The sequence below is a fragment of the Brachyhypopomus gauderio genome, chromosome 10 (genome assembly GCF_052324685.1).
Source record: "Brachyhypopomus gauderio isolate BG-103 chromosome 10, BGAUD_0.2, whole genome shotgun sequence".
NCBI classification, from domain to species: Eukaryota; Metazoa; Chordata; class Actinopteri; order Gymnotiformes; family Hypopomidae; genus Brachyhypopomus; species Brachyhypopomus gauderio.
The window spans coordinates 3,359,146-3,370,344 of NC_135220.1; the positions used below are offsets into that span (position 1 = coordinate 3,359,146).

General features: G+C 42.2%; 1 protein-coding gene across 1 annotated transcript; it reads left to right on the plus strand.

The window, feature by feature from the left end:
- Positions 1–1,920: 1,920 nt before the first annotated feature.
- Positions 1,921–10,979, plus strand: slc6a1a (solute carrier family 6 member 1a). Its single transcript, XM_077018770.1, has 15 exons — positions 1,921–2,269; positions 3,262–3,642; positions 3,834–3,965; positions 4,308–4,408; positions 4,509–4,618; positions 4,786–4,918; positions 5,369–5,503; positions 5,756–5,859; positions 6,238–6,362; positions 6,548–6,660; positions 8,318–8,449; positions 8,622–8,724; positions 9,038–9,138; positions 9,347–9,514; positions 10,174–10,979. The coding sequence occupies exons 2-15, from the start codon at positions 3,420–3,422 to the stop codon at positions 10,324–10,326; spliced, it is 1,833 nt and encodes a 610-aa protein (XP_076874885.1). The 5' UTR covers positions 1,921–2,269; positions 3,262–3,419; the 3' UTR covers positions 10,327–10,979.
- The last annotated feature ends 220 nt before the right edge of the window (positions 10,980–11,199 follow it).

An 11,199-nucleotide genomic window follows, 5' to 3' on the forward strand; every position in this document is an offset into this window, starting at 1 on the left:
ATCCATCAAGTATAATGGAACCGAGTAAGAAATCTCAGCCTGCTGGTCATGTGTGGGGTCTGCGGCTCTGGGAACAAACACTCCAAACTTCTTAAATATATTGCAGCCGTTCCATTGCAGGGTCACATGCACATCTCCTCCTACTTAATGTGGTGCTGATTAGGTGACCAACTGAAGCAAATCTTGTTTAAGCAACTATGTGAATGACTGGTGGAGAGCATGCCAGGATGCATGATGGCTGGGATTGAAAATCGATCGGGGTTATTCCACCAAATAAGGATTTCTGAACTCCTAATTTAAAACATTACTATTGTGCTGTTTAAAAGTGAAAATGAGCTTGTATTCTTTGAATTACTGGTGGTCTGAAAAAACATTCTTTTTGCAATTTTATTTTTATCGCAAACAAATGCTCTAAATGAAAACATTTTCATTAAGAATTTGGGAGAAACGTTGTCGGTTGTTTTTAGAATAACTCAGGAATGTTCATTTTAGTCAGTTCATTTTTAGACCTCTGTATAGTAAAACCAGACAAATCGATCACATTTAAATGGTCTGGTAATTTTTTCCCAGAGATGTATGAGTGTGGTTCAGAGGTTGAAAAGCAGACCCTAGTAATTCACAAGTGTGTTACTCGGTCTCAGCAGGGGTATAAACGTACCCTTTTTTCCACAGCCCATGACCAGAGGGAGCACCAGCCAGATGGAAGTCACAGTGCTAAATTTTGTGTCGTATCATTAGTAGGTTAGTTCACCCCTCATTGGTCTGCCATCTGCTACCATTTCTGCTCTTCTGCTCAGAGCCAAGGCATGACAGTGGATGTCAAATCTACACTACTGTGACCCAAATCTTCCACAGGAGCTGTTTCCCTGAGAACTACCAAACGAAATGCTTCAGTTTCACTTGCCAATATGTCCAAATAAGGAGTTATAGAATTTGCCATGTTAGAGAATTGGCTATTTAACTATATTATCTACACAGATGTCTACATATGTATGATGTCAATTAGAGCAAAATATTAAATACAAAACATACATCACAAAGGGACATGTTTAGTTTTTAGGACATGTAAGTTTGAAATGGACGGAAGGCTCTAGGAGAATAGATTAAATCAAGCCAAGTTTATTCGCCAGGTAGAATTCTAATGTTTGTCTTCAGATGACGCACGCGTTCAAGAGCGAGCCTCAGGACAAATCTCCGACGTGCGTGAGCACAGCAGCCCGTCCATTCGTCTACGGGAGGCGCCTGAGTGAGTTCTTCAGGAGAACTCGCCGACTAGTCACTGAATTTCATCTTTATAAATCTTAGAAGAAAATAATCTAAGAATTAGTGTTTCTCCCTACTATTATATTTATCTTGGGTGTATATTTAGCATATATTTCAACCTTCAATGCGTTATTATTGGAAGTGGTCTGGTGAGTGGGTCCATGGGTCAAGGTGTCAGGTTCCTTTAGAATCATATAAATCCCGAGAGACACATAAACATACATGACAAATGAAAGTACGACCGCGTGAGTAATTTCGTGCTGCAATTTTAGTCAAATGTAAGTTTTTGAAAAGGTAATGATGGGCTAAATCCGAAGATAAAAATGTAAGCAGGACGCGTGTGACGTTGGCGAATTTTTGCGTTTTTTGGCTGCAATTCCTTGGTCGTCACAAGAATTGTTCACGGCAGCGGACCGTCATATAACTGTTTTGTGCATATAAACAATATTAAAGAAAATGCTGAACTTATAAATTTGTTATTTCCATAATATCCACATAAAATATCCATATGTTTACGTTTGCCTGGAGAATAGTCTGTGGTGTGTGCAGTGAAATAGACCAGAGAGAGATAGACTCTCTCTCTCTCTCTCTCTCTCTCTCTCTCTGTGTGTGTGTGTGTGAGTGAGTGAGTGAGTGAGTGAGTGAGAAAGAGAGAGAGAGAGAGAAGCTGAGGGATCGACTTTCAGATGACATTGACGCTATGTAGATGCGAGTTGGGAATTGTGTTCCCCTCAATGTTCCTGTCTGTTGATGTTGGAAGTCGCAGGAGAAGAAGCAGCACCTTTTCGGCTGGATTCATCACCTTCGTTAGCACTGCTCGCTTCTGGACAGCTCCCCACAGCCAGACGTTCGGACTGCTTCTCTCTGGATCATTTGGGATTTTTTTCAAATATTTTGATGGAAATAAACAACATTTATGTTCCAAGTAAAACTGGAAGTTTTCAACTTCGGGAGGAATCTACGGATACCTCATTGCACAGCTCGCAGCAACCAACTAACCCTTTCTGTAAGAGCTGAAAGTAGATGTTTATTTATGTTTATTGTTTGTTTGTTGTTGTATATGCATATTTTAGTGGCAGTAACTGACACATTTAAATGTATCGTTATCAAATTTATTAAGGCACTGCACTGTTCCATTATGTATTTTTGATTGTTAACAATTTCATAATCATAAAGCCTAGCTCGCAACGTGAGCGCACTTTGTTAGGACTGGTTAAGTGACTTCCGACGTTGTTACCTTTTTCTTTTTGTTCTAAATGTTTTTACGATATGGTCTGTCCAGTCTGTTCATTGTGACACACAAAGGGTTAGAGAGCACATTCTGGCGCGACAGTCTTTGCGCACAGGGCATGTGTGTCCGCAACCCGAACAGCGTCTCTCTTCTGCGTGTAATCATCGCTCAAATCTTACATACTCCCTGAATACACTCCACTACAACATTCATTGCTGTTTCAGATAGTTTATCGCGCACGTAAGGAATTCTAGTAACTATAGGAAACTGTGAAATGCACATGTTTTTGTCGCTTTTACAGTGCTCAGTTTACGTTGAAATTTGAACACTTGAATTTAAAACGTGGTTGTAAATAAAGTAATAAATAAGAAATAAACAAGTAGATTTCAGATAAACGTATATCAGACATATATTACACGTGGTATGCATTTGGAATCTATTCATTGCCGTTATTTTGTGTGTCAATTATATAACATTGGAGTAGTTAGAATTGTCAGGTTTTTGTTTTGTCTTGTTTTGTTTTATTTAAACAAAAAGGCTGTGACAATATAACCTGGTGGCTACGTCATGATGGCTAATGAGCAAAAACACTGAAAACGAACCATAATTAGTGGTTGTTAATTATCACAGTAGCGGTGAGGCGAGATCTATGAAAGAGCACTTCGCCTTTAGAGATCTGTATGGAGACGTTAATTGTCTCGGTATTCAAGACAGCAGCCAGCTAGAAGAAAGAGTGGGGGAGTAATAATATAATTTCCTGTTTTCAGGTTAACGGAAACTCGCGAGCTGTCTGACGTTGCGGTCTCGGCCCAGTTTGGTTCAGTTGGTTCAAGCGTTTGCCAAAAAAACCGCGAAGCTGCTGTCTACGTGGACCGGTGCTGAAGTGGTGCGTCCAGCGGCCAGGACCTCTGCTAGACCCAGAGACATGGCGACGAATGGCGCGGACGGACAAGTTGTAACAGAGCTGAACGAGGTAACAACTAACGATAAACCGAAACATGAAGAGGAGAAAGCTAAGAAGAAGAAGGATATTCCAGACAGGGAAACGTGGGGCGGGAGGTTCGACTTCCTGCTGTCTTGTGTGGGGTATGCCATCGGACTCGGGAACGTGTGGAGGTTCCCCTACCTGTGCGGAAAAAACGGGGGAGGTAAGTCGAGGTTCCGTTGTGCTGTACTGCTTTATGGAACTACAGAAAGTGTTGAAGTGGGCAGCGAAAGACTAATGTTCATTTGTTTTTCAGTACAGATTGGTGGCGGCAATGATTTGTATAGATTTATATACATATTTTTATATTTATGCTCGTGGTTTACATACGTTTCTTTTACTTTTATGCTACAGGAGCCTTCTTGATACCTTATTTTCTGACCCTCATATTTGCGGGAGTTCCGTTGTTTCTGCTAGAATGTGCTCTTGGTCAGTACACTTCAATCGGCGGACTCGGGGTTTGGAAACTAGCTCCAATGTTCAAAGGTATTACGGTCTTAGCAATTCACCTCTTGTCTCTCTCTTCTGGCGTGCACCTTAAATGAACCACAAGCTCCGAATGCAGCTGTAGATCAAAATCTTGACCTTAAACACGACAGTGTTATATGGAACTATGCTAAAAATGTGCACAACATCTAAATAGATCAGTAAATAACCGTTTAATCAATGTATCATAGCTGCACTGATTATTTGCCAAGACAAGATCAATATTTTATGGACAACCTTTTATTGCAACTCACTACATGCGTTATAACTATCCCCTCACACTACTGTGAAACATCGTAACGTCTAACGTGACTGACACAACGATACGTGCTCGCGCTACAGGTGTCGGTCTCGCCGCAGCGGTTCTTTCCTTCTGGCTTAATATTTACTACATTGTCATCATTGCTTGGGCGCTGTATTACCTCTACAACTCGTTCACAACTGTAAGTACTTTTACAGCCTTTTCAATGTGCATGTTGGTCTGAAGAAAGACAGCACATAAACAATTATCTTTGGAAAAACAAAAAACTTCTGTTGATTTAGGACCTTCCCTGGAAATCATGTAATAACCCGTGGAATACAGAGAGATGTTTTACAAATTACAGCATTGCTGATACCACCAACCTCACCAGTGCAGTGCTGGAGTTTTGGGAGTAAGATATTGCAAAAATCTTTTTTTTATTCCACATGCTGGACTTTATATTTACACAATGCTTGTGAAGTCTGTTAAATAATAAGAAGAGATATGGATAAAAGCAAGGGATATTAAGATAAGTGTTCTCCCGAGTCTCCATTCTGACGTCTGGATACGTTCACGCAGGCGGAACGTGCACAACATCACCGACGGCCTGGAGAAGCCCGGCCAGATCCGCGTGCCGCTGGCGATAACTCTGGCAGTCGCGTGGGTCCTCGTGTACTTCTGTATATGGAAAGGTGTCAGCTGGACTGGAAAGGTAAGAAGGCCCTGAAGGACGGCGTGAGCTCAGTGCTCAGCAGAGCTGCACTGATGGTACAAGCCAATTCTGCTCCAGTGAACGTAAACATCAGACCTGGTGCCCAGCGGCCTCTCTCCCCTCCCCGTGTCCTGTTTGGACACGGTTAACATGAAGCAGCCATTCTTGCATATATCCTCTCGTAAGATAACTGACAGATCAATAACCAGTTGATACATAACTGGCATCTTGCTACTAGGTAATTAAAATATTGGTTATAAATTGCTCAATAATAATGTCTGGTGATAGCATGTTAGAAGATCCAACCAAATGAATTATATGAAAACAATGTTCCATTACAAACTGGAATCTGCTTTGTCTAAACTTACTGAGACAAAGACCTATAATGTAACATGATAAACCAAAATTGTACACAGACAACACAAGGCATTTTGTTGCTGTTGGTTTCAGGTTGTTTACTTCTCTGCCACCTACCCCTACGTTATGCTGTTCATCTTGTTCGTCCGCGGCGTGACTTTGCCAGGAGCAAAAGAGGGAATCATGTTCTACATCACACCCAATTTTGAGAAGCTCAAAGAATCGGAGGTAATCTCACAGGTTTCAGTAAATGAGCACAACAAACAAAACCAACAGATCAACAGACAGTCAGCAAACGATCACTGCGGCTGTGTCTCACGTGCGAGCGTCTCACGTGCGAGCGTCTCATGTGCGAGCGTCTCACGTGTGAGCGTCTCTCGTGCGAGCGCCTCACGTGTGTGCATCTCACGTGCGAGCGTCTCATGTGCAGTTGTCTCACGTGCGAGCGTCTCACGTGCGAGTGTCTCCTTTTCTTTTTAGGTCTGGCTGGATGCTGCTACTCAGATTTTCTTTTCGTACGGGCTGGGCCTGGGTTCTCTCATTGCTCTTGGCAGCTACAATCCTTTCAACAACAATGTCTACAGGTACGTGCAACCTGTAATGTGATTATACATCCTCCCGAAAAACTGTCTGGTCACTGCAGACTGTAAGAGTGCAGACTGATTCATTTTAAGAGCAGGGCCTTTACTTAACAGCCTTACTTAACACTTGCCACTTTCCACCAACACTTAAATGTGTCCTGCTTTGTTGACTATAAGTAAAGATTAAGTGTATGAGCTTATAAATAAACAGAAGCAGAGTGTGCATATAATTTCCATTTAATTAAAAGTGTTGCTCATCAAATTGTGTAAACAACCATCTGGGTTACAGTTTATTCTTGGGTGATTGTTATATTGGTATGCAGGTCTGAATGTCAGGTGAACAGTGAGGTCAATGTCCATTTCTCCTGTTTCCTCATGCAGAGACTCTGTCATTGTGTGCTGCATTAACTCCACCACCAGTATGTTTGCTGGCTTTGTGATTTTCTCTATTGTGGGCTTCATGGCTCATGTAACGAAGAGATCTATAGCCGACGTAGCCGCATCAGGTAATCCACCAATTCACCTCTTATGCATCGCAGTTACATAACCAAACCAACACTGAAGCATCGACTGTAATTTTGCTTTGATAGGGTTAATAGCTTTAAAGAGTTACGAAGCTCAATTTGCACAGATACACTGGGCAGCTCTCACTGGCTTCCTGCTGGTTCTGTGGTCTTCTGTGCATGATCAGGTCCAGGTCTGGCCTTCCTGGCGTACCCAGAGGCAGTCACACAGTTACCCATCTCACCTCTGTGGGCCATCCTCTTCTTCTCCATGCTCCTGATGCTGGGAATCGACAGCCAGGTGAGAACATTCAACATGATGCAACAAGAAGCGCTGATCTGATAAATAGGTGTAAACAGGTGTAAACAGCAGGTCTGGAGAATTCATCTGACCCAGCCAGGTTGGCCAGCTGTGTCTAGGTAAAGCTCCCCTAGTGGCCAGACACAGAATAAAGAACAAAGAATTGTGTTGTCTCTATGTGTCTTAGGCAACAAAGGCCATGACCCTTATCAGAAATTTTGATGGTGCTGTTATTAATATAATAATATAATAAATATATATATATATATATATATTTCCACATGCTATGCTGCATATGCAGTTTTTTTTTTCATTTATTGGCTCGGGGAAAAAAAATCTTCTTACATTTTGTTCTGCAGTTGAACCATAGTTCAAAATGAACAGAATCAGTTAGTAAGAAGAAGCTTTTCCAGTTGTTCACCTGCATCTGCACAAAATATGAAAAGCCAAGCCAGTGTCCAAGAAAAAAGCCCATCTGGGATAATTAACACCTCTTAAGTGAAATGAATTTGTAATTAAACAAGCCTTTCATCTTCCATTAAAAGCTTAGATGAATGAAAATGATGAAAACAGCTGGAACATGTCTGTGTCTTTACATAATAATCATTATATCAGATGATTTATATATAATATTGATGATGTACTGAAATTATTTATAGCTTCCAGAAGTAATGTGTGTTTCAGTTCACAATGCTGTTCCCTATGGAGCAGTTCACAGTGCTGTTCACTATGGAGCAGTTCACAGTGCTGTTCCCTATGGAGCAGTTCACAGTGCTGTTCACTATGGAGCAGTTCACAGTGCTGTTCCCTATGGAGCAGTTCACAGTGCTGTTCCCTATGGAGCAGTTCACAGTGCTGTTCCCTATGGAGCAGTTCACAGTGCTGTTCCCTATGGAGCAGTTCACAGTGCTGTTCACTATGGAGCAGTTCACAGTGCTGTTCACTATGGAGCAGTTCACAGTGCTGTTCACTATGGAGCAGTTCACAGTGCTGTTCACTATGGAGCAGTTCACTCAAAAATGACATCATGGCTAAATGGAAGAAATTCCATAGTGCAATTATCACATTTTTAGACAAAGTTTTGAAAAACTGTATTCAGATATATTCACACAAGTATGCAGTAAGTCTAAATGCAACTTAATATTTCCTTGTACAAAAACATTCATCAAAGGTAATAATTATTTTATAACAGTATAAGTGATATTATTCACTATGTACTTAAACTTCTTGGTAATTCACCCTGTCCATTAATTTGGTGTACTGTCTACTTTATAACTTAAACTTTAAATATTTGAAGATGGTCAGATCAGACATGACAACTGAAAGACATTACCAATAATATTAGATAAAACACAACAAATATCTTGATACTTTTAGGACTCCTTGATGAAGGAATAAAGGTCACTGGTTTCACTCTAAACAATGTCTTGCGTGTGATTATTTGTCATTTTAGAGAGAATTTCCATGACAGCTAATGATGAATTAGCATGGCGAAACAATGAATTAGCATAGATAACGAAGAATTGTCCGAACCTGTAAAAGCATTATTACTATATGTATGTTTCTGGGAGTCACCTGGTCCACCATGATACCCTAGTGACCCTGAAGTTGCCCAGTTATTTATGACTTTGGTAAAAAACCTTCATGTTGGATCTAGTTTTGCACCGTGGAGGGCTTCATCACCGCTCTTGTGGATGAGTTTCCGAGACTTCTGAGGAATAGGCGGGAGATCTTCATTGCGTGCGTGTGCGTTGTCTCCTATGTCATCGGCCTGTCCAACATCACACAGGTAATCAGACTGCCGTGCAGGTATTTCTCTGAAAGAATGTCATCAGACATTTGAAACTTTGCTTGTTTTGATATTCACTTGAATCCGTGTATTCCAGAACTGTGCTAAGCACATCTGACGTGGTGGTGTTCAGCAGGTCCTGCTCATGTCATGTGTCCTGCTCCGTCCTCAGGGTGGCCTCTATGTCTTCAAGCTGTTTGACTACTATTCTGCCAGTGGAATGTGTCTCCTCTTCCTGGTGTTCTTTGAGTGCATCTCCATCTCCTGGTTCTATGGTCAGTGTTACATAAGTTGTTATTCATGTTGATCGCCAGCTGTTAATCATGCATGAATGTAAAATATAAAATGATAGAGAATATGATGAAATCATTTGTCAAACTCAATTGAGGATTTACAATTTACATCTAAATTAGAACTGAATACAGCTTCAGAAGAGGGTACTGAGTACAGTATGACTTGAGCTGTTTCCTGCAGCGTCTATGATAGGCGTTGTGTAACAGCACAGGCTGTCAGTCAGAGTGTCACTCGGCTTTGCAGGTTTTCGGTCTGTGGTGGTAAGTCATGTTTGTCCTTTCTGTGCTAATGTAGGTGTGAATAAGTTCTATGACAACATCCAGGAGATGGTTGGATACAAACCCTGCATATGGTGGAAGCTCTGCTGGGTCTTCTTCACGCCTTTGGTTGTGGCTGTGAGTTTTTGACCCTAATTTTTAATGTTGATTGATGATTATTGTGTATGAGCTGCTGTGATGAGGGTAACGATGATCAAACTGTAAGCCCAGAAAAAGACTGAAAAAGTGTTTTTAGGTACAGGGTCATCACCCATTCACAAGTGACATTTAAAAATGTAAGTACATACATCTAACCAAACTACGATGTCATCTCCCATCCTTCAAGGGAGTGTTCCTCTTCAGTGCGGTCCAAATGGTCCCCCTCACCATGAACAACTACGTGTTTCCAACATGGGGGCAGGGTGTCGGCTGGCTCATGGCCCTCTCCTCTATGGTCCTCATTCCTGGCTACATGGTCTACATGTTCCTCACCCTGAAGGGAACGTATAAAGAGGTAAACCCCACTCAGAGTGTCATTTCTCAAGCCAGGGATCTGACTCTGTCCCTCACACACTACCCCATGCACTATGGCCTCTTCTGAGCACCAGTACACATATGACTGAGGTTAGGAAACTGTTAAATGTTAATGGTGGTTTTGCAAATGCGTCTGTGAGGCGAAGCGTCTGTGAGGTGAAGTGTCTGTGAGGTGAAGCGTCTGTGAGGTGAAACGTTTGTGAGGTGAAACGTTTGTGAGGTGAAGTGTCTGTGAGGTGAAGCGTCTGTGAGGTGAAGCGTCTGTGAGGTGAAGCGTCTGTGAGGTGAAGCGTCTGTGAGGTGAAGTGTCTGTGAGGTGAAGCGTCTGTGAGGTGAAGCGCTGGTGAGGTGAAGCGTCTGTGAGGTGAAACGTTTGTGAGGTGAAGCGCCTGTGAGGTGAAGCGTCTGTGAGGTGAAGCGTCTGTGAGGTGAAGCGTCTGTGAGGCGAAGCGTCTGTCCGGTGAAGTGTCTGTGAGGTGAAGTGTCTGTGAGGTGAAGCGTCTGTCCGGTGAAGTGTCTGTGAGGTGAAGTGTCTGTGAGGCGAAGCGTCTGTGAGGCGAAGCGTCTGTCAGGTGAAGCGTCTGTCAGGTGAAGCGTCTGTGAGGTGAAGCGTGTTCATCTCTGATGTCTCCCCTACAGCGCATCCGGATAATGCTCCAGCCCCCTCATGTGGCGCGGGCCCTGGAGAACACGCCGGACCAGCAGGTGCAGTCGCAATCCCCACAACAACAACAACAACAGCCTGATGATGCAGGCACCACCATCTCTGGTGACGTAGACACCAAGGTCTAGAGCCCTCCAGGCAAGAGCAATCAAAGACGAACAATGCAGAGCACTTCCATGCTTATACAATAACAGATATCATCTACCTCCAGGGGCCAATCATGATCGAATACAATCTTTTAAAAAAAATAAAGAAAAAAGTACGTGTGATAGTTTGACTTTCATGTTTGTAAAACATTCCAGGCTCTGTGGAGCTCTGGTAGGTGTGATAAGCATAAAGTCAACGTGTGTCAAAAGAAAATACCGGTATCCTGACAAAAATATTCCATTATACTCTGTGTGACTGAAGCTGTCACTTACGTGTTAATACTGTGAGTCGAGTTAAAACGCAGCATATTGTTTCTGAGAGTTTGTTTGGCTCAGGAGCAACCTGAAGGAGTCCCCTTGTTTGGAACAAAAGAAGTGTTTTTGGGTCACTGGAAATGCCTCTCGTTACTACTCCAAAACAACTGAAAAATAGCAACCGAGCTCATGCCTCCATCTTGAAGGAGGTTATTACAATCGAGTACGAAGCACGAAGCAGTCAGGAGCAGGCCGGCCCTCGGGTGACCCACTATCTCTCAAAGTTTTGTTAGAGAGACTGTTACTATTTTCTTTTTCTGGAAGAAAAAAAAAAGAAAAAAGTTGTATGTGATTAAAGGCATTTTTAGAATTCTTTTTAGGATGTTTTGTACACGTAATATTGTGATTGAGGACCAAAATCACAGACAGACTAAAGCAAAAACTTATCTATGCCATGCAGTGTAAGGGTTGGAGACGACAGGGTACACGAGAGTGGGACGTGAAGAGGAAAACTAAGAAAAATTGCAGCACAGATTTATTGTATCAGCGTCCACCCAATAAGCAGAGCCACTCCTGTTTACACATCTACACGTATTATCA